Genomic DNA, 24,089 nt, shown 5'->3' on the forward strand with positions numbered 1-24,089 from the left:
ACGCAGACCTGAAGAAGTGATTGGTGGAGCGCGGACGCGGACAGATGAAGAGGTGATTGGTGGAGCGCGGACGCAGACATGAAGAGGTGATTGGTGGAGCGCGGACGCAGGCAGATGAAGAGGTGATTGGTGGAGCGCGGACGCAGGCAGATGAAGAGGTGATTGGTGGAGCGCGGACGCAGGCAGATGAAGAGGTGATTGGTGGGAGTGATGAGTGGTAGGAGGTGGTGTTGGTATGTGCGGCAGGAGCCTTTCTGAAGGGGTCGCTTCATGTCCGATGCAACATGGCAACTGAGGTGGGAGAAGAGTGGAAGATGATTTAAGGGTTGAAGTGTCCAACTGGAGCATCGTAAGTGCTGAATGTTAAGCAAATATGAAGCGTACACCACTCAGTTAGGCCTGAGGCGCCGGGGACTGAGGGGAGGCAGAGGAATAAATGAGATAAAATATTTATTGCAGGTTCGGTATAGGAGGTTCTCCGTGGCTTTAAGTTACGTGGCAGAGATCGGTTGAACTATTTTATGATATATTTAACAAATGTTACACTCAGGATGTTGCGGGTTAACTGATACATGCGTTTCTTATGAAACTCAATTTTTTTTAACTCTAGTTGTATTTTTGAAGGTATCTTCGTGAGACAGATGCAAAATTACATATCTATGTCCAATCTGCTTTATTGTGAGGAAGATATCTGCTAAATTTAGTATGAATTTCAGTGCGATATTACTTAATATTCTATACAGAACTTGAATAGATTGCTGCATTGGATATTGTTAAGTAAGTTTGAAAATAAGTGGATATTGTTTATTTCGATTTTGGTTTCCTTTGTCCTGAGTTATAGTAAAGGTGAACTGTAGTTTATGTATACGTGACTGGGTGAAACTAGTATTGTCGCCAAAATATTTACTGATGCTCATAGGCTATTTGAAAGACAGGGCAGGATAGAGAGCAACAAATTAAAATCGTGTAGATTTCTGTTCTTGTATTAGAAGATGATTGACGGAAGAACTATAAACGGATTTAAATGAAGAGCAGCAAACCTCCGATACGAGATATAAAAACAGAAAATGCTAAAAATACTTAGTTGGAGCTGCAGAGAGAAGCATGTAAAATTTGGCTTTTTTTGTGCTAATTAGTTCTTCCTATTTTCAAGATTGCTAATTTAACTAACAAAGGAGTTATTTGAGACTGCAGCAAATCTTTGCCTGTAAGGGTATATTTGTTATAAGGAAATTGGATTATTAAGAAATTTGCTAACAGGAGAAAGCAGTATTGCTTAGGAAAAGCATATTCTGTTCTTCAACTTTGAAAACTTGCCTTCTGAGTGATTGTAACATGTTGTCTTTTCCTTCACCTGTTCATTCCCACTATTTTCTTCTCTCCCCATCTTTATATACTTTCTTCTTTTTGATCTTGTACTCTAAAACTTTTTTGAGCTATTATGCCCCTTGTCATTTCATGATTTCTTTCCAAATATGTTGATGCTTGAGCAATTCCTTACCTCTGGTTTGTTCTGTCACAGACTGGGCTAATCTTTGTCTGAGACCCTCGCACTTGTTCTGTTGTTTTCTGTGATTCTGTTGAATTTAGATATGATGCTTTCTTGGGGAATCTAGAGCAACACGTTCTGGACATCACCTGACTGAATGACAAACAGTTGGTCATTCAGTCAGGTGATGGATCCTGATCTGAAATGTCAACTAACAGGAATTCTGCAGATGCTGGAAATTCAAGCAACACACATCAAAGTTGCTGGTGAACGCAGCAGGCCAGGCAGCATCTCTAGGAAGAGGTACAGTCAATGTTTCAGGCTGAGACCTTTCGTCAGGACTAACTGAAGGAAGAGTTAGTAAGAGATTTGAAAGGGGGAGGGGGAGATCCAAAATGATAGGAGAAGACAGGAGGGGGAGGGATGGAGCCAAGAGCTGGACAGGTGATTGGCAAAGGGGATATGAGAGGATCATGGGACAGGAGGCCTGGGGAGAAAGACAAGGTGGGGGGGAACCCAGAGGATGGGCAAGGGGTATAGTCAGAGGGACAGAGGGAGAAAAAGGAGAGTGAGAGAAAGAACGTGTGTATATAAATAACGGATGGGGTGTGAGGGGGAGGTGGGGCATTAGCGGAAGTTAGAGAAGTCAATGTTCATGCCATCAGGTTGGAGGCTACCCAGACGGAATATAAGGTGTTGTTCCTCCAACCTGAGTGTGGCTTCATCTTTACAGTAGAGGAGGCCGTGGATAGGCATGTCAGAATGGGAATGGGATGTGGAATTAAAATGTGTGGCCACTGGGAGATGTCAACTGTCCATTTCCATCCATTGATGGTGAGAGACCCACAGAGTTCCTCCAGCATCTCAAGTAGCATCATTTTTTTGTCTTAATTAACCACGTTTCAGTTCTTGACCTTATAGAAAGCTGATGAAGTTTATGCCTGTTTTAACAACCTTTATTAACAGTCTGATCTGCAACAGCGTTAAAATACAAAACCATATTGGAAACATTTTTTTAAAATAAAGTTATAAATTTACACACACCATTGTTTTGAGCTACCTTTTTAATGTTTCAGGTGAGTGACCTTTAATTAGAACTGTTCTGTTGAAAGGCTACCAAGCAGAACAATTAACCCTGCTTCTCTCACCATAATGTTGCCTGAACTGCTGATTATTTCCTGTGTTTTCTATTTCTATTAACAGGGCCACAATAGTGAGAAGTAATTTTGTCAAATATGTATATTGGCATACATAAGAGACTTCCTGAATTTGAAGGAACTGTCATGGAGTTATGGTGGTTGTCTGTCATGTCCAACGATGACAGGAAACCTGTGTAGGAAAGTTTTTAAAGTGGAAAAGCTGTGGCATTGGGGCAGTTCCACTCTCTTGATCTCAGAAGTCTGGGTCCAGTAATATGAGCAAGTGTCGCAAGCTGAGGCCTTCCTTGGTTGCAATGAATGACTATCGTGTCTTCTGTGCCTCGTCATGCCCTTCGCTCTCCACAGAGCTTTGCAGTACCATCTCCCTGGCCATTGATTCTCAGAGAAGATCTCGTCTGCCCAGTCAGCCAGAGCTGAATTTGCATGTCCCTAGCTCTCCGGGGTATGAGGCTGCCGGCTTCCCTCTCCTGGCCTAGTCTGCTTGTGAAAGCGGTGTACCAGAGTGTAGCCGTTGTCACATGTAAACAGCTGCTTGGAGCCACAGGTGAGAGCAGAGTATCCAGTGAGGACCAAAGGAGAATGGACACGACAAGCTCCTTCACCAGAGGTGGACACCCCACAATACCCCTGTCATGGAATGTAGTGTTTAAAGTCAGCAGGAAGACTGGATGAATCACCAAGATCTTGAGTTAAGTCATTGTCCAAGAATAATCACAAGTCAAAAGTTGGATGGGATATTAAATTTGGATATAATGCTTAGTTGGGGAAGTGTAGGATGATGCTGATTGGAAGGTCAAAGAAGGAGAGACAGGTTTATTCTGTGAAGCACATGGATGTCATACTTTTTGAAAGTTTATAGAAACACAATTAGAATGCCAGTCAATTTAATCATTTTTTGTGCCACTGAATATTGCTTTTCTTAAATCAGAATTTAAATGTTTAAAAAACACATTCTTACATGGAGTTGTAATTGAATAGAAGATTAAAGACAAAGGCTGAACTTTTGTATTTGCCTTAAATTCTGTGGTTCATTTTTAGTTTCAGTTCAGTGTGCAAACAAAGCTTCCACTCATCTGTTCTCCCTTAGTGCTGAAGAAACTGCAGGCCAAAAGACATCTTGAGATCCAAGGTTCTTGCAGAAAATGAATAAGCAATGGTATTGAGCAAAGCTTGCTGATCTTGTTTACAGTCTCATCAAATGAAAAACAATCAGTGTTATTTGGAATTTGAATGCATTTGGTAAATCCATATTATTTGGATTTATTCTTACAAGCGGTTGTTCAATTGCGTTTGAATTAGTTAAGAACATAAATGGAATCAGGAGTTAGATGTTCAGCTTTTTGCTGACTGCACTATTCTATAAGATCATTATTGATTTTTTTTTTATCTTGTGCCTCTTTGCTACACCAACACAATATCCCTAGATTGCTTTGGAAGATTAGTTACTCTTTGAAAACACGTGCCGGGTAGGATAATTTATCTCCTCTATTATAGTATGCAATTATTATATTATTTAGAGGTGTAAAGCATTAGATAGAACCTGCTAACTTAACTATGGGTTATAGTAACTAAATTTCAAGTGATACAAAACATAAATACGTGCAATTTCACTCCCTTCCCCCAACTGAATACATTTACTGTTCATCTGTACAGCTCGTCACTGCTAGGAAGAAATAATGGTTAACAGAACACATCAATTTCAATAAACAAATCTTAAACAGAGAGTCAATTTGTAATTTATATTTATATATTTTGTATATATACAGTACTGTGCAAAAGTCTTGGGCACAAATATGTAGCTACAGTGCCTAAGACTTTCTGCACTGTACTATATTTGTAAACACGGAGTGGAGAGTGAGTTTATAAATCTGGTGGGAGCAAGGATGTTGGGAATGGTGAGGGTGGAGGGCTGTAGGAAGGGTGTGGGACAGTTGGCAGAGAAGGAGAACCAGAGGAAGGAGGTTAATATCACCAGCATATGTCGTGAAGTTTGTTAACTTAGTGGCAGCAGTACAACATAGTACATTGGCATAATTATTAAAGAGAATCCATGTTAACAAATTTGGTGTAGTTCTTTTGAAGTAACAGAGAGAATTGATCTTGGTGTTGTGCATATGATACCGCACAGTAAACAAGTGAACATTTTAAGTTTGTGGCTGTGGGAAACAAAATGTATGTTAAGAGGTAGAAAGCCAAATGTAATGGCGAGGAGATATATTTTTTCAGATGGGAGTGTGATTTACTGTGATATCTTCCTTGTTTCACCACTTCCTTCCCTCTCTCTCTTCTACACCTCGCATTCATTGGGCAATTTTGTTTATTAATAGCTTGTATATTCAGCCTGTTTGCTGGATGTGTTCAGAATTTTGGTGTATTAATAAGAAACGTCCAGTGGTGGGAGAAATGGCATTGGCAAAATAACCAAACATAATATGAAGAAAACAATATTCAGAGTTACAATGATTTAAGTGGGTTTTTAAAATAGTAAAAAAGGAGACTATTAACTTCTGCAATTAAAGGAATAAAGCACTTCTTTCTGAAGTAGTCAAATGATGGTATTTGAAGTCTATTTCCTCACATTGTTGAAACATCCATCAGCTGATGGATGCAGTTATCAGCAGAGGCGATGAGATACTTTACTGAAATACTTGATACTGATAGTAGTCCACCCAAACTGGACCCCCTACAATTCGCCTACTGACACAACTGATCGACAGACAACGCAATAGCCACTGCTCTACAGACCACCCTTACACATCTGGAGAAGAAGAATGCTTATATGAGAATGCTGTTCTTGGACAACAGTTCAGCATTCAACACCATAATTCCATCCCAGCTCAACAGAAAGCTCGGAGACCTCAGCCTTGACCCTGCCTTGTGCAGTGGATCCTGGACTTCTTGTCAGATTGCTGGCAGGGTGGTAAGAGTGGGCTCCCTCACCTCCACCCCTGTGACTCTCAAAACAGGAGCCCCTCAGGGCTGTGTACTAAGTCCCCTTACTCCCTGTATGCCCATGACTGTGTCATCATCCATAGCTCCAATCTGCTAACTAAATTTGCTGACATCACTACATTGTTTGGCCCAATCTCAAACAGTAACAAGGTGGCCTACAGGGAAGAAGTCATCTCTCTGACACAGTGGTGTCAAGAAAACAACCTCTCCCTCAATGTCGCAAAAACAAAGGAGCTGGTTGTGAATTACAGGAGGAATGGAGATGGGCTAACCCCTATTGACATCAATTAATCCGGAGTTGAGAGGGTAAACAGCTTTAAGTTTAATTAATCTGGCTCTCTCGGCTTTTTGCCAACTCTGCAGATTTAGACTGAGAAATCTTGTAATTTGAGCAAAATGCTATCTAAATAGCTTTGTTATTAGAAACATGAGAAAGACTGCAGATGTTGAAGGAACTCAGTAGGTTGGGCAGCATCTGAGAAAAGAGTAAATAGTCAATATTTGTTTTTGGTGCTTTGCTGTTCATAATTTGATGGATATCATAACGGCATAGATTATAATGTGAGAAATAGAAAAAACCCTCAATAAAAAAGCGAAGAACTCTGCTGTTCAATTATGAGTGCATTTAGAGTTCTGGTTTTGGATTATTTTTGTGATGTTTACTTGAACTGGATTGAACAATTGAGCTTTGCTCAGTAAGATCTGCCTTTAAAGCTTCAATATGATAGATTAGGCTAGGGGAATTCTTTTGTTTTTCCCACAGGGACAACAGCTAAAGGAAGTGAAGATAACATCTATAATTATTATTTCTCTTTTAAACTTTATTTCTTGAGTTTATATCAATAATTTTCTTGCTAACATTGCATTGTCAAGGTTTAAACCCGGCCTGATATAAATGAAGAAAAAAAGTTGGTTTATTTGCATACTGTAAATAAGATCCAATAATGTTCCTTTTCTTTTTTTTCTTATTAACAGTGTAATTTTGAATGCCATGGCATTAGATGCAAGATTTACCACCTTTAAGGAGTTCAGTCATTTATATTACCTACTTAATGCGATTCCAGCAAAAGTACAGAAAGGATTTCGAAATGTACTTGTGCATCTCACAGCACTGGATGCCAATAAAGACTACATTGCAGTGGGCAGTAACATCGGCATGCTCTACCTCTACTGCAGACGGCTGAACAAAATGACAAAATATAATTTAGAGGTATGTTTCAGCATTGGCTTTTTACTGTAGCTATGCAAATAAAGCTGGTTGGGCAGATAATGCAGTGCGTTAGACATTAGCTTTTTATTTCTACTGAATTCAGCACAGTGTCATAGTTTTCTTCACCGGCATCTTTGTGCAATTTATTTGAGTAGTTTCAGTGCAAATGAACTAGGGGTAGTGATTCTTCCCAAGGCAAAAGTAATGTCAGATAAGTTAGAAAGATCATGGGATGATGAGCATTAGAAATGAGAAAATAATTTTAGTTAAGCACTAAGTCCTGTGTAGGCTTTGGGTGTCCAGTTCAGGTGCATTGTAGAAGACTGGGGACATCTTGTACTCGCCATGTTATGGATTTTTTTTGTGTGAACAGTCCCCTTGTTATTTTAGCCACCTTTTGCCAGATTATCTTTATGCCCTCCGCTTCAGTGTATTTAATTTAAGTTGACTTTTTACTGTATGCAGGGCTGCTTATTTATACCTTCTGGTTCATTTTCCTTTTTGCCATCTTTCCCCAAACTGACCCCAGTGCCCAGTCATGTCTGATTGTTCCTTAATAAAACTGCATGTTCTTAAATTTAAGTACAGGAGTTTATGATCCTGTTCCTCAGGATTTTGTTTTATGTCATCAAACTGTTAGAAGTAGGGATCAGAAGTTGGCCATTCTACTCCTTTAGGCAACTCAGTCATTCAGTAGGATCATGCTAGATCATCTTCTTTTCAGGTTAATTTTCCTCACCTCTTCCTCCTCACCCTTGATTCCCTGGTGATGGGAAATGTGTCTATCTCAACCATAAGTATACCCAAGGATTCTGCTTCTATGACTATTTGTATAAAGGAAGGCATGTAACCCTTTGTAGAAGTTTTTCTTTATTTCATTCTTGGGTGCCTCCTCATTCTGTGACTGTGCCCTCTGTTTCTGGACTCTCCCATCAGATAAAATATCTTCACAGCATTCATCCTGTCTAGCCCCCTGAGCATTTTAACATGTTCCCGTGTGATCATCTCTTCTAAACTCCAATGTGTAGTTTCCTCAAAGGATGACCTATCCATACCTATGATCACCTTGTAAATCTTCTTGGAACTGGTTCCAAACACAAATGTTTGCAGTATTCTAGATGTGATCTCACCAGTGCCTTGTGATGTTTCAGTCAGAATTTCCTACTTTTATACGCCAGCCCTCATAAAATGAGGGCCAAAATTCCATTACCCTTTTCCTATTTACCTCCTGTACTAGTATGTTAACTTCCTTTGTTTCATTGTCTAGGACCTCCAGGACCCTTTTTCTGCAGTTGTCTGCAATTTTTGTCCTGTACTCTGAACAATACTTTTTTTTTCTCTCAGTTCTTCCTTCCAAATGAGCAATTATATGATGCTCTCCATTTGCCAATCATTTGCTCGTCACTGTCCTGTTGATATCTATCTATAAGCATAAGAAAACAACTCCTCACGTTGTTTTTCCATTTTTATGTTGTCAGTAATTTTGGATACTGTAAATACATACATACATCAAGTTATTATAGTGAACAGTTGTGACAACACTAATCCCTGTGGAACCTCACTGAATTAGTTTAAGATTTTCCAAGTTCATGATAATCAATAATATGTTAGAAAAATGTTAGTGATAATGACAGATTAATCAGCCTATTAATATATATTTTTTTGCCTCTCTATTTTTGATTAGGATCATCACGTTGACAGTTTCAATCCCAGGGCGCATCTCCAGAATGCACAGATTTTTGTAAGGCTATAAATAATACATCCACAATCTCTGGAACTACTTCTTTGAGTATCCTAGGATGCAATTCACCTGAGAGACTGTTTACCCTTTTATCCCTTAGAATTGGTCTCCTTTACTAGCATCTTGTTTGCTGAGTGTCATGAATCATTGTATAGAGCATAAAACAATACAGCATAGTGCACACCCTTCTGCACATGATGTTGTCTGACCTACTTCATGTTCTACCTAACCCTGTCCTTCTACATAGTAAATGACCCTCCAACTTTCTGTTACCCATGTGCCTATCAAGGAGTCTCTTAAGTCTCCCTAATAGCTCAACCTGAACCACCACACCTTGCGGAGCACTCCAGACATTTACCATTCTCTGTGGGTTTTTTTTAAACATACCTCTGACCTTCCCCTGAAACTTCCTCCACTTTCCTTAAAAGGATGTCCTCTGGTATTAGCCAGTACCATCTTGGGAAAAAGTTGTTGGCTATTTGTGATTTTTATCTTGTACACCTATATCACTTCGCTTCTCATCTTCCTTCGCTCTGGAGAGAAAAGCTTGTTCAACCTTTCCACATATGACGTCTTCTCTAATCTAGAACACATCTCCTCTCCACTAAAGCTTCCACATCCTCCTTGTAATGATACAACCAGAACTGAACATAATACTCCAAGCAACATACATCAAAGTTGCTGGTGAACGCAGCAGGCCAAGCAGCATCTATAGGAAGAGGTGCAGGCGACGTTTCGGGTCTCGGCCTGAAACATCGACTGCACCTCTTCCTATAGATGCTGCTTGGCCTGCTGCGTTCACCAGCAACTTTGATGTATGTTGCTTGAATTTCCAGCATCTACAGAATTCCTGTTGTTTGCGTTTAAATAATACTCCAAGTATGGTCTAATCAGAGTTTTATAGAGCTGCAACATATACTTGTGGCTCTTGAACTCAATTCCCCAAATAATGAAGGCTAACGCACCATATAACGACTTAACCACCCTCTCCACTTGTGTGGCAACTTTGAGGGATGTATGGATGTAGACTCCATGATCCCTCTATTTCTCCACACTGTCATTAACCTTGTACTCTGGTTCATGTTTAACCTTTCAAAGTGTGTCACTTCAGACTTTGCTGGATTGAATTCCATCTGTCACTTCCCAACCCAACTCTGCATCCTTTCAATGTCCTATTATAATCTACAACAGCCTTCCACTCTGCCTACAGCACCTCCAACCTTTGTGTCATCTGCAAGCTTACTAACCCACTGCTCCACATCTTCATCAAAGTCATTTATAAAAAATCACAAACAGCAGGGGTCTCGAGAGAGATTCCTGCAGAATATCACTAGTCGTCAACCTCCAGGCAGAAGACACTCTGTCTGCTGTCATCCTTTGAGTTCTGTGGGCTAGCCAAAATCACTTTAAATGCCTGCTTACTCACTATTTTTCTGGTAATCTAATGATCCATTCAATTTCAACCAGCTTTATTCTAATGCTATTTCTGTAAATTAAACAGTTGTTTTTGATCCAAGATGTCCTCTCAAATGCTTTTACAGTAACTGCTTTTAGGTGATTTTTACAATGAGGTTATTTTTTTCAACTTGACTGACTAACTATTACTGGATCCAATGTAACCTGTTCCTTGACTGGCTCCATATCATACTGCTCTAGGAAACTATCCCGAATTTGTTCTAGTAGCTATCTTTTTCAATGTGATAAAGATTTAAAATCTCCCATTATTATTGCACTGATAATTTTCTTTGCCTGTGTTATTTGCCAATTTATATCCTTTCTGCAGAGTGACTACTGTCTTAAGGTCAGTAATAGGTAAATTATTGAAAGGTATTCGAAGCGATAGGATATATAAGTAGTTGGATAGACAGGGCTTGATTAGGGATAGTCAACATGGATTTGTGCATAGTAGGTCAATCTTACTGAGTTTTCTAGTAAGGTTACCAAAATGGTTGTTTAAAGCAAAAGGAGTGGATGTTATTGCATGGATTTTGGCAAGGCTTTTGACAAAGTTCAACATGGGAGGTTGGTCCAGAAGGTTAAGTCACCTAGCATGTAGGGTGAAGTAGCCAGTTGGATACAACATTGGCTTAACAGAAGAAGCCAGAGCATGGTAGTAGATGTTTGTCTCTGTGACTCAACCCTGTGACTAAAGTGCTGCAGGGATTGGTGATCCATTGATTTAGATGATAAATGGTACACCTGATCAGCAAATTAGCAGATGACATCAAGATTAGGGGCATAATGGTCTGTGAGGAAGGCTGTCAAAACTTGCCGCATGATTTTGGCCAGCTGGGAAAATGGGCTGAAAAATGGCAGATAGAATTTAATACTGTATGAGGTGTTGCACTTTGGAAGGACAAACCTGAAAGGCCCTAAGGTATGCTGTAGAACACATCTATAACTTCTTGACAGGTGGATAGCAGGTAAAGAGAGCTTTTGGTACATTGGCCTTCATAAATCGGGCCTTTAAAGTATAGAAGTTGGGATGTTATGGAGTACTGTGTGCAGTTCTGATCACATACCTATAGGAAAGATGTGAATAAGCTTGAAAGTGTGCAGAGAAAATTTACAAGGCTAATACTGGGACTTGAGGACCCAAGTTGCTGAGAAAGGCTGAATAGGTTAGGATGTTATTCCCTAGAATGCAGGACAATAAGGGGAGATCTTATAAGAGTTATACAAAAGTATGACAGGTATAGATAGCATGAATGCATGCAGTCTTTTTTCTCTCAGGATCTGAGAGATTAAAACTGGAAGTCATAAGTCTAGGGTGAAAGGAGAAATGTTTAAGGAAGGACTGAGGGGAAACTTCTTCACTCAAGAGTGAGGTGCAATTGTGAACAAGCTGCCAGCAAAAGTGGTTGGTATAGGTTCAGTTGCAACATTTAAGAGAAGCGTAGACATGTACATGTATGGAGCGATATGGTTGGGGTGCAAGTAGATGGGATGAAGCAGTAGATCGGGTCGACGTGGTCTAGATGAGCTTAAAGGGTCATTTTCTGTGTGTAGTGCTCTGACTGTCCAGCCACCACTCCAACATCATCTTACTGATTTTTAACCTCCATCCATATGGACTCAGCATCTTGTAAGGTTAGATATATTTTGTCACAATTGTACCTTTTTTGTTTCTATCCTACCAATTTTCCTTCCCACTTAAGTCAAATGTGAATACTATGTTTGCCAGATTTGATTCCTTTTCAACCATATCTCCATTCATATCTTTGAGCCATCAGTTCATTTACCGTTTTGCAAATGCCCAATGCATTAAGATACAAAGTCTTTAGGTGAACGTTTTTTTTTATAGTAGTCCTATTTTCTTCTTGCCTTTAGATTTCTCTGCTGCTATCTCGCATTCTACAGTTTCTTTCATCTTTATCCCTGTTCTTTTCTCTTTAATGCTCCTGCTTTTGTTGCCATTTCTATGCCATTGCTTCTCAGCCTTCTGCAGTAAAAATACAGCCTAAATGTGTGTAATCTTTTTGCCTGGCAACTGTTTGTAAGGAAATTGGCCTTTTGTTAATTTATCTATAGAATATCTGAGCAACCCAAGCAGCTAGGAGTTCAGGGTCTATGCACAAAACTGCTCTGTTTTCTTGCTATATTATCATTATTAATTCAAACCAGGCTTATAATTGGGTGCTTCATTTCAGTAACAAATGGCAAAAAATGTTCTCAATTCTTTATTTGGTTTTAGAAATGTTTAGCTTTATTTAAGGGGTAAATTTGATTAATGAGATCTGCAATATTTATGGATTTATATAAATTGGATTAAATAGCCTTGTATGTTCATAAAATCTAGTTTTCTATTTCATTCCAATTTAAGGGTAAGACTGAGATTATTAGAGTGGTGAAATTGTTGGCTTGCTTTGATGACCTTGTAGCTGTTGGGACAGCTTCAGGAAGAGTGACACTTTTCCAGTTGGTTTCCCGATTGCCTGGAAGAAACAAGCAGGTAAATAAAATGTGTTTATTTCTTTCACAGTCATAAAAATGAGTTTGTATGTATTGCACTTGCTGAGCAATGCTCATGAAACTTTATCAAACCTAAAGCAGTTTAATGCTATTTGTGAAAGCTGTAACACTAATGGTCCTAGAATCTTACAGCTTGAAAACAAGTCATTCATCTCATCCTGTTCACTCTGGCCAGTGAGCACCCATCCACATTAATCCAATTTTTCAGCTCTTAGGCCTTAGTCTTTTCTGCCTATGTGATTAAAGTGTTTGACATTTCTTAAATGCTCTCAGAGACTTTCCTGCTACCAGTGCATTCCAGGGACTCACCATCCTCTGGGCAATAAAGGTTGCCCTCAGATTCCTTCTATATCTCTTACCCCTCTCCCTAAATCTATGTCTGTATATCTATAGAATGACTCCAGTTTTATTTCCCTCAGACAAGGGGAAAAAATTTCCTGCAGTCTATTCCATTAATACCACTCGCAATTTTAAATGGCTTGATTAAATCCCCTCTTAATCTCCTCCTCCAGGGAAAACATACCTAATCTCTCTATTCTCTCTTCATAACTGACATAGACATAGGAGCTGAATTGGGCAATTAGACCCATTGAGCCTACTACACCATCCGATCATGGCTGGCTTCTTTTCCCCATTCTCCTGCTTCTCCTTATAATTTTTGATGTCCTTACTAATCAAGAACCTATCAACCTCTGATTTAGATATACCTAGTGTCTTACTCTCCACAGCCACCTGTAGCAATGAATTCCACAGATTCACCACCCTCCTGTTCCATCCAGGCAATATCCTGGCTGTCTCCAGCACTATCAATTCTATCCCAGAGTGTGGTATTCGATATCTCAGCTGAGCTTGACACCAGTGTTTTATAAAATTGGAGCATAAGCTTCATGCACTTGTATTCCTGCCCTGTCTAATGCAGGTCATTGACCCATGCACATTACCCAGCAGTACTGCCACTTCAAAGATCTTTGGAGTGGCATACTAAGGTTCCTCTGTTCCTTCATACTCCCCAGGGCCCCACCATTCTTTGTGTATGATCGAGCCATATTACTTCTCCCAAATACATCACCTCACATTCTTCAGGGTTAAAGATCATATTCCTTTTCTCAGTCCCATCACATAGATATGACCCTATAACCGAAATCTATCTTGCGTTGTCAGATACTCCACTAGTCTTACTGATCATGCCTCCCACAGCCACTTGCAAGTCATTTATAAAAATTACAAACAGCACTGTTTCCTGTACTCCCTGGCACTCATCATCAATCACAAAAGCAGCCCTCTGCCCCTGGCCTCTGGTTCTTATTGCCAAGTCAATTTTGGATCAAATTTTGCTGCTGCTGAGCATTTTGTACCAAAGCAATTCTCATTGGTATTTGGGAAATTGAAATTCCCTACGACTACAACCCTATTTTATCATGTCTCTCTGTTATTTGCATTCATATATGTTCCCCTACCTCGTCTTTTCTGTTAGGTGATCCACAGTGCTTCTGTAGCAAAATGAGAACACCTTTGTTTTTCTAGCCATATGGCTCACTGAGGAGCCTTTCAGCATACCCTCCCTTAATACTGAATCATGCACTCCTTGAATAACAATGTAATGCCACTTGCCTTTCACATACCCCTCTGTCAATTCTGGGATATTAAGTTGCTAGTCATGCTCAGTTTTCAACCGTGCCTGAGTGATTGCAAAAGTGCTGTAGTTCCATGTGTTAATTAAAGTTCCTCTAGTTAGGAATGCTAGTTAGATTCCTTATAGTAAAATGGCTGCAATTTGGTTTTGAATTCTCAGCATGTGAATTTATCTGCCTACTTTGCTTACTGGATGCAATCACCAAGAGGAGAAAAGGCTAGGATCGTCTGAATATCTACTTTAAGCCCCATTGTCCTTCCAACTCAATTTAAACTTTCCCCAATAGCACAAGGAAACCCCACCACTAGGATGCTGGTCATATTCCGGTTCAGGCACAATCTGTCCCTCAAGTCCCACTTTCCTGAAATGGTCCCAGTGATCCAGGGACATAAAGTCTAGTTTGTGGTACCAAAAGAACTCCAGAGCTTATAATCTTTGAGGTCCTGCTCTTTAAACTGCTACCTGCTCACTAAGTTAGGTTTCAGGACTTCATCCTTTCCTCTGCCTATGTCATCGGTACCAATATCTATCTGGACCACTAGATATTCATCCTTACCGTTCGAGGTCCTGCAGGTGCTCTGAAACATCGTTAGCCCGTGAAACATTTGGAGCCTTGTTGCAGCCACAAAGACACTTGTATGCATCCCTAATAATAAGATCCTCTTACACAATCATTCTCTTGGTCTTATTCCTCCCTTTTTGGATGAGATGCCCAGATTAAATTGGGGAAAGTACATTTCTTGACTGTTTTAGTGGATTTTTTTCCAATTTCCTTGTTTTTTAATTCTTCTGGTGGTCTCTTCAGATTAGGTACTACAGCTAAAATGGACTTGTTTCTTCACCTCCGGGTTTTTTGCAATTGGAGTATTCAACTGTTAATAAGAAATAAGTGATCTGATTTAGTCTTTTAAATAATTTATGCCCTCGTCTTTCCTCCCCAGTAAGTTACTGAGGATTCAGCCTCTCCTTCATTAGGGGAGATGTACTGTGGTGTTAGTTATTCAGATATGATGTGAAAACCTATGGCTTCTAACTGTTCAGTTCAAGCATACTGACAAAGGGCCTCTAGTAAAGCTGTCACGTGAATGATGTCCTTTCCCAAAATGCTGCTTACACAACCCTCTGTGGGATGGGCTAGGGGGAGCAAGGCTGTCTTTTGAGTCCCCATTAAATGGGAGCCCAAACATGAAGGGAAACTTCTTCACTCAGAGGGTTGTAAGAGTGTGGAATGAGCTGCCAGCATAAGTGGTGCACACAAGCTCAATTTGAACACTTAAGTGAATAGGTATATGGATGGTAGGGGTATGGAGGGTTATGGTCCTGGTGCAGGTAGATGGGAATTTAAATAGTTTCGGCATGGACTAAATGGGCCGAAATGCCTGTTTCTGTGCTGTACTTCTCTATGACTCGAGATCTTTGCCCTCTCATTTTAAACCTATACCCTCCAGTTTTTGACCACCCTCCTTTGGGGTAGACGGTATGATTTTATGAATCTCTATAACTCAACCCGGGGCTTCTGGCACTCTAGGGAAAACAGTCCCAGCATATCCTTTCCTCTCAACTCAGACCCTCCTGTCCTGGCAATGTCCTCATGAGTCTTTTCTACACCCTCATCCATCTTGTATGGCTGTAAACGTGACATACTTGTACTCATTGGCCTGATCTTTGAAGGCCCACGTTCCAATGTGGTCTTCACTATTCACTAAGTTGTTGCATTCAGGGAACTGTGAAATTGTATCCCAAGGTCTCCCTGATCTACAGCACTCCCCAGGCCCTGCTATTCACAATGTATATCCTGCCTTAGTTTCATTTCCCAAAATGCATCGCTTCATATATCTAAGATAAATTCTGTCCGACTCTTTTGACCTCTTTCCCAGTTGACCTGGAACCTGTTGTAATCCTGTCCACTACACCATAAATTTTGTGTCATCCAGTGCTTTGGTGTGATACTCAGTGTTGGTTGTTCAGTGTTCTACCAAACCTTTGCAAGCTAATATTGCATAAGGCAGATGAATTCTGGCAAGCTTATCGTCAGCCAGCAACCGTAAAAACCACAAGTGGAATTCTGGTGAAGTGGGCATAAAGGTGTGTTGTGGAAAATAGTACTTGCATTTCCCAACATTTCTCCTAAGACATATTGACTAATAGAAAGAGGAAGGTAACCATGCTATCTGCTTGTGTGTTACTGGGAGTGTGTCATGCAAGGAGGTGACATTTACTTATCAGATGGATGGGCTGATGAAATCTAGATAAATGGTGGCTTTTTGACCTTTTGTTCCAACTAAAGGCACCTTGTTGCTCAGGCTTATGCCTTCAGTTATCACTGTTACACAGTATGCAGGAGACCTGTATCATGTGTTAGTCCCTGGCTGGTGCATAATGAAAGATATCAGACCTGTCCAGGCACCTGAAGCATTTGCTAAACCTGTGGATTGCTTGTTTATCAAGAAATCCTGCCTTTGTTTTGATAATTGATGCCCTGAGCATACCACTTGTGCGCCTCATAGTGTCGTTGTCAAGTTTTAAAGGTGTATCACTTGTTTCTGTGCAGTCAGCTGTTGGGTATGGACTAGCAGCCAGAAAAGTTTCATGACAGTTGCCCTGCAACTTTGTACCTATATCAGAATCCGGGTTTCACATCACTGGCATATGTCGTGGAATTTGTTGTTTGGCAGCAGTAGTACATTGCAATGCATAATAATAAAAACTATAAATTACAATACAAAGTGTATATAAAAAATTAAATTAAGTAAGTAGTGCAAAGAAAGAGGGGAAAATACCAGGGTAGTGTTCGTGGGTTCATTGTCCATTCAGAAATCTTGGTGGTAGAGATGAAGAAGCTGTTCCTGAACTGTTGAGTGTGTGTCTTCAGGTGGTTGTACCACCTCCTTGACAGTATTAATGTGAGGAGAGCATGTCCTGGGCGATGGGCTTCTTAATCATAACGTTTGAGCTGTGCCTACCCACGCAATTGTGGGGGTAGAGAGAGTAGAGCAGTGGGCCAAGCACATATCTTCTAGATGTGCCAGTGTTAGTTGTCAGTAAGGAGGAGATGTTATTTCCAATCTGCACAGACTGTGGTTTCCCAGTGACGAAGTCAAGGGTCCAGCTGCAGAGGGAGGTACAGAAGCCCAGGTTCTGGTGCTTGTTGATTGAATTGGTGGGATGATTGTGTGGAACACTGAGCTGTAGTCAGTAAACAGCAGGCTGATGTAGATATTGCTATTGTCCAGGTGATCCAAAGCTGTGTGGAGAGCCAGTGCAATGGTATCTGCTCTAGACCTATTATGGCGATATCTGCAGCAGTATCTTCCTGTAGTTGCTCATTGGCTGCATCTCAATGAGATCAAAAACCTTCAATATGTGAATGCGTCTAAGATAAACAGGAAGTGCAATTTTTTTTTCTTTTGCCACGAATGTGCAGTTAATTAGGCCCTGCATTTGCAAAAAGTCAAGTAGAGTCAAGACCTGAAACCTTTATTTCAGACAAAATTGCTGCATTTATTTGGCAAAATAAATTGTAAAGTAAGACATAGATGCCTTGTGCATGATAATGTGATTATATACATGATAATGAGGTATTACAGAGATAATGAGATATCTTTTGGTAGACCTTTGGAAAGTTGTTCAGATACAGTTGTTGAAACTTTGACCTCCACTGAGAAGGACTGTTAGTCTTGTTCCAGTTTTACAGCATGTCTTTCCCATCACCAGTTGTGTTGCCTTGCGTATTAGTCCTCAAACATTTCATGGAAGCTCAGCTTTTCTCTATTGTACAACCTAAGTTTATTCTTGCACGCCAAACTTCTCTCTTGATATACCCTCTTATCCATCACCACCATCTTCCCCCTTCAACTCTTGTGCAATTGCAGGCACAAGACATCTGCTATTCATGAGATTTGTGCCGTTTTTCATTATGGTTCTGTGAGTTCCGCGGTATAAGAATCCTGTGGTAGAGAGCTGCAAATGCGATTCTCAAGTGGTCTTTACCACAAGAAGGAAGTTTATAAACTGAGTTCAAATTTAACTCTAGCAAGCTTTGGAGATGATTTTGTGAACAATATTTAAATATACCTTTTGTGATGAAAGCCTTTTGCAGTAACTACAGTTGAGGTACCTCTTTCTGGGGGTAGCTGGGAGCTGGATGTGTGATGTCTCCCACATAGAGACACTGATATACTCAGTGTCAGGTTAAAACACATTTCAGGTTTAATGTCACTGGTGTACGGTGTGCAATTTGTTCTTTTGTGGTAGCAGTATATTGCAATACATAATTTCTAAAAAAAACTAAATTGTAATAAGCACAGTTTTTAAAAAAAAAAATAAATTGGTGCAGAAAGAGAGCAAAAAATTAGTTAGTGTTCATGAATTCATCGTACATTCAGACATCTGATGATGGAGGGAAAGAAGCTGTATCTGAAATGTGTGTGTGTCTTCAGGTTTCTCTATCTCTTCCATGATGGTAGCAATGAGAAGAGAAGATGCACTGGGTGATGGTGGTCCTTAATGATAGATGCCATACTTTTGACACTTTTGAAAGTGTCCTCTATGCTGAGGGAAACTAGTGCCCATGATGGGGTTGACTTGAGTTTGCAACTTTCTGCAGCTTTTTCCGACTCTGTGCAGTGGCTCCTCCGAACCAGACACAGGTTCATCTAGTTAAAATGCCCTCCGTGTTAGATCTGTAGAAATTTGGAAGAGTCTTTGGTGACATACCAAGTCTCCTGAAGCTCCTAATGAAATATAGCTGCTGTCGTGCTTTCTTTGTAATTAACATACATAGAACATAGATAGTACAGCACAGTACAGGCCCTGTGGCCCACAATGTTGTGCTGACCCTCAAACCCTGCCTCCCATATAACCCCCCCACCTTAAATTCCTCCATATACCTGTCTAGTAGTCTCTCAAATTTCACTAGTGTATCTGCCTCCACCACTGACTCAGGCAGTGCATTCCACGCACCAACCACTCTCTGAGTAAGCAACCTTTCTCTAATAGCCTCTTGAACTTCCCACCCCTTACATTAAAGCCACATCCTCTTGTATTGAGCAGTGGTGCCCCGGGGAAGAGGCGCTGGCTGTCCACTCTATCTGTTCCTCTTAATATCTTGTACACCTCTATCATGTCTCCTTTCGTCCTCCTTCTCTCCAAAGAGTAAAACCCTAGCTCCCTTAATCTCTGATCATAATCCATACTCTCTAAACCAGGCAGCATCCTGGTAAATCTCCTCTGTACCCATTCCAATGCTTCCACATCCTTCCTATAGTGAGGCAACCAGAACTGGACACAGTACTCCAAGTGTGGCCTAACCAGAGTTTTCTAGAGCTGCATCATTACCTCGCGACTCTTTCCACTGCTGATCCCTTGATGAGGACTGGTGTGTGGTTCTCTCAACTTTCTTTTCCTGAAGTCCACAATCAATTCCTTGGTGTGACTGACATTGAGTGCATGGTGGTTGTTGCTACACCACTCAATCAGCTGATCAGTCTTGATCCTGTGCACCTCGTTGTCACCATCTGAAATTCTGCCAAGAATAGTTATGTCATCGGCAAATTTATAGTTGATTTGTGCTTTGACTAGCCACACAGTCGTGGGTGTAGAGGGAGTAGAGCATTTGTTAGTTGTAGAGCATTTGACTCCCTGACTGATCTCAAAAGTCAAGTCCTATCATATGAGTGTTTAAATTTAACTCCTCTCTTCAGAAATTAATCTCCTCCTCTTAATTTTTCAAGGAAAATGCCACCAAGTTCAGGATTTTTTTTTGTAGAAATGTACTTATAAACTGTTTTTTGTCAACCTTTTCCCAGTTTTCCTCTGAACACCCCATCGAGTACAGCTGTAGAGGGTAAAGTTGTAGATTTTTTAGCACTTAATACAGGGAAGTCATCCCTTCAGTACCTATGCCAATTACACCTGGTCTAGGGACAAAGTCTTTATCTATATGAATGGAGAGAAGGAAAACTTATTTACTTTGCTAAATGTTTTAGTTATTTTTTTCAATACCTTTGTATGTTTCAAGTGTGATAGCTAACTAAGCCAGAGGCCTGGTTGAGCTAGGCATTGTGTGTTCTTTGGGTTGTTTTGTTAGCAAGCCAATACTGACCCTCCCTGGCCTGATACCACTTGCATCTACAAGGCTCCTTTCCACTGGAGACTGGATTCGCTTCAGTCAGGTGGCTGCTATTGGCAGATCTGCAAAAGATACCTTTGCATTTGCTGCAGGCAGAAAACTGAGTCTCTGTGTATTTTAAAGGTTTTATTTAGGATTCGGTAGTTCTTGGTTTCTGTTTTGCAAACTTTAAAAAGTACTTGGACAGATAATTGTCCAATTATCTTAGTGCAGGGTTTTCCAACCTGGAATCCACAGACTCCTTGCCTAATGATATTTGTCCATGGCATAAAAAAGATTGGGAACCCCTGGTTTAGCAAGATATGGGCCAAGTCTGGCAAATGGGACTAGCATAGATAGGAATCTTAGGTGGCTTGGACCAATGGTCCTGTCTTCGTGTTGTATGTCTCTAAAACTTCTGGTTTTGATCCATATTTACCAGATAATTTTTCTCCATAGTTGCGCAGATTTGATGTTGTGGGCATCCATAAAGGTAGTATTACAGCACTAGCCTGGAGCAGCAACGGAATGAAACTGTTCTCTGGGGACGATCAGGGTAAAGTTGTTTATGCTGCTGTGGACCTGGATCAGGTAATGAATCCAAACAGAATGCTTTGTGTACTTCTAGATTTATTTTTTAAATGTTTGATAATGGCAACTGTTTGCATCAACACCTCTTTTGAAATAAGATGCCTCTAGAAGTTAGAATTCTCAACACAATTAAGATAGGCACTTAAATAGACGAGGCATAGAAGCAAATAGGCAAACAGGATTAGTATAGATGGGTAGAAATGGTCAGCGTGGTCATGGTGAGCTGAAACATCATCTGCACTATACAACTCTGACTCTTACACATCAACAGCAATGGAAAGTAGTGTTTTGCAAAAAATTTGAGTTCAGAAAATTATCAAGTAATTATGATAAAGGGATTCAATGGAGTTGCAGGGGATTTTTTTTCTGGTGGAAGAATTTGGCACAAGGGAGCATTATTTTAAAATTGGGAGAGAGGCCTTTCAGAAGTTAAATTCAGATCAACTTTTTCACATGAGGGGTGATTGAAATCCGGAATATTTTTGTTTTCCTCCATTGCCACCTTCTCAAACAAAAAAACTGCTGGTTAATCTAGACTTGTTACTGAAGTCTTTAGGGGTATAAATTGAAATCCATATCAGATATAATCTGGTGAACGCAGCAGGCCAAGCAGCATCTATAGGAAGAGGCGCAGTCGACGTTTCAGGCCGAGACCCTTCGTCAGGACTAACTGAAGGAAGAGTGAGTAAGGGATTTGAAAGCTGGAGGGGGAGGGGGAGATGCAAAATGATAGGAGAAGACAGGAGGGGGAGGGATAGAGCTGAGAGCTGGACAGGTGATAGGCAAAAGGTGAAACCATCTCTCACTGCTCCCCATCTGTAATTTCTTCGGCTCTTCAACTTTTCGACCACATTTTGACTCAGACTCGCTATGTATCCCCTTTTGCCTATCACCTGTCCAGCTCTCGGCTCTATCCCTCCCCCTCCTGTCTTCTCCTATCATTTTGCATCTCCCCCTCCCCCTCCAGCTTTCAAATCCCTTACTCACTCTTCCTTCAGTTAGTCCTGACGAAGGGTCTCGGCCTGAAACGTCGACTGCGCCTCTTCCTATAGATGCTGCTTGGCCTGCTGCGTTCACCAGCAACTTTGATGTATGTTGCTTGAATTTCCAGCATCTGCAGAATTCCTGTTGTTTACGTTTAAATTCACTACTGCGAAGCCTCTTCCGGTGATGCCTACACCGAAGAAGTTTAGATCCTCTCTTCGACGGGGGTTCAGTGAAACCATCTCTCACTGCTCCCCATCTGTAATTTCTTCGGCTCTTCAACTTTTCGACCACATTTTGACTCAGACTCGCTATCCGTAACTTCCGCCACCTCCAACGGGATCCCACCACTAAGCACATCTTTCCCTCCCCCCCTCTCTCTGCATTCCGCAGGGATCGCTCCCTACACAACTCCCTTGTCCATTCGTCCCCCCCATCCCTCCCCACTGATCTCCCTCCTGGCACTTATCCGTGTAAGCCGAACAAGTGCTACACATGCCCTTACACTTCCTCCCTTACCACCATTCAGGGCCCCAAACAGTCCTTCCAGGTGAGGCATCACTTCACCTGTGAGTCGACTGGGGTGATATACTGCGTCCGGTGCTCCCGATGTGGCCTTTTATATATTGGTGAGACCCGACGCAGACTGGGAGACCGCTTTGCTGAACATCTACGCTCTGTCCGCCAGAGAAAGCAGGATCTCCCAGTGGCCACACATTTTAATTCCACATCCCATTCCCATTCTGACATGTCTATCCACGGCCTCCTCTACTGTAAAGATGAAGCCACACTCAGGTTGGAGGAACAACACCTTATATTCCGTCTGGGTAGCCTCCAACCTGATGGCATGAACATTGATTTCTCTAACTTCCGCTAGGCCCCACCTCCCCCTCGTACCCCAGCTGTTACTCCTTTTTATGCACACATTCTTTCTCTCACTCTCCTTTTTCTCCCTCTGTCCCTCTGAATATACCTCTTGCCCATCCTCTGGGTCACCCCCCCCCCGTCTTTCTCCCTAGGCCTCCTGTCCCATGATCCTCTCGTATCCCCTTTTGCCTATCACCTGTCCAGCTCTTGGCTCTATCCCTCCCCCTCCTGTCTTCTCCTATCATTTTGCATCTCCCCCTCCCCCTCCAGCTTTCAAATCCCTTACTCACTCTTCCTTCAGTTAGTCCTGACGAAAGGTCTCGGCCTGAAACGTCGACTGCGCCTCTTCCTATAGATGCTGCTTGGCCTGCTGCGTTCACCAGCAACTTTGATGTATGTTGCTCAGATATAATCTAATAGCATTTTGAAAAAGCTGGGGGGTTGACTGGCAGTCCTGTGCTACCACGTGAGCAGTACATGATGTATTTTGGTCTGAAGATAGAAAAATCATTTCATCCTGTACAATTCCACGACAAAGATTAATTGTTGTAACAAAATGTGAGAAGTTTACCGCAAGCAGTTTTAGTGACTTTGTTTCACAAGTTCCCAAGTAATTTATTTAATTTGTGATTGAGTGAATGATAATTCCTGATTTACATAAGAAATTCAAAGTTATTGATTATTCTGACATAATTATGTCAGGCAGATACAACAGTCTTCAGGTACAGTCATTGGATAGGGAGGGGAGATAGATTAGACAAGGGTAAATCAGTGCAATATGCACTTTTTTAATATATAGTTTTATTAAACTGTATATAAGATACAATAGAAGATAACTAACAGGTAAAAGGTTAATCCAAGATCAGCTATTCATCATCTGATAATCATTACAATTTGAATTGCAGTTTCACAGTAACTCTGATTTTTCCCTTGATGATTTTTTGTGCCATTTTAATATATGAAAATCTTAACTTGCTCATAATTCATTTTGAGTCACAGTCAGTGTGACTAATTTGCGCCCCCCCCCCATTTCAATTGTGTAACTCTCCTTGCTTAGATGGCAAGTGTACTTGTGCATATATAACATTTGGTTCCTAATACTAACTGTGTGTCAGGTATAGTTTAATTGTGTTTGGTTTTCCTCTAGGGTGTTTGTAGTCCTAGTGTGATATTAGAAGATGCATCTCCTATTGTACAGTTGGACTACACTCAGAAAATACTTCTTGTTTCAACTTGCCTACGCTCTATTCTCATTTATACTGAGCAGAATGTTCTCAAGCAGGTTGGAAGCCAGCCAAGAAAAATGTAAGTGTACAGAGCTTTAAATAATTAAACTTTTATTAAGTATAATTGTTTGAGGCATCCAAGTTGATGATCGTAC

The 24,089-nt window shown here is 40.8% G+C and overlaps 1 protein-coding gene across 4 annotated transcripts in view; it reads left to right on the forward strand.

Moving 5' to 3' along the window:
- Window positions 1-197: 197 nt before the first annotated feature.
- tecpr2 (tectonin beta-propeller repeat containing 2) overlaps window positions 198-24,089 on the forward strand; it is a 129,043-nt gene continuing 105,151 nt past the window's right edge. For 2 of the 4 annotated variants that reach the window (XM_063047506.1, XM_063047521.1), the window contains exons 1-6: window positions 198-349; window positions 6,577-6,811; window positions 8,496-8,552; window positions 12,376-12,504; window positions 20,726-20,857; window positions 23,856-24,013. In XM_063047506.1, coding sequence (XP_062903576.1) covers window positions 6,593-6,811; window positions 8,496-8,552; window positions 12,376-12,504; window positions 20,726-20,857; window positions 23,856-24,013 — 695 coding nt within the window. In that variant the 5' untranslated portion in view covers window positions 198-349; window positions 6,577-6,592. The remainder of the gene's footprint in view (window positions 350-6,576; window positions 6,812-8,495; window positions 8,553-12,375; window positions 12,505-20,725; window positions 20,858-23,855; window positions 24,014-24,089) is intronic. The other 2 variants (XM_063047517.1, XM_063047510.1) reach the window with 2 other exon arrangements.

The sequence above is a fragment of the Mobula hypostoma genome, chromosome 1, assembly GCF_963921235.1.
Source record: "Mobula hypostoma chromosome 1, sMobHyp1.1, whole genome shotgun sequence".
NCBI classification, from domain to species: Eukaryota; Metazoa; Chordata; class Chondrichthyes; order Myliobatiformes; family Myliobatidae; genus Mobula; species Mobula hypostoma.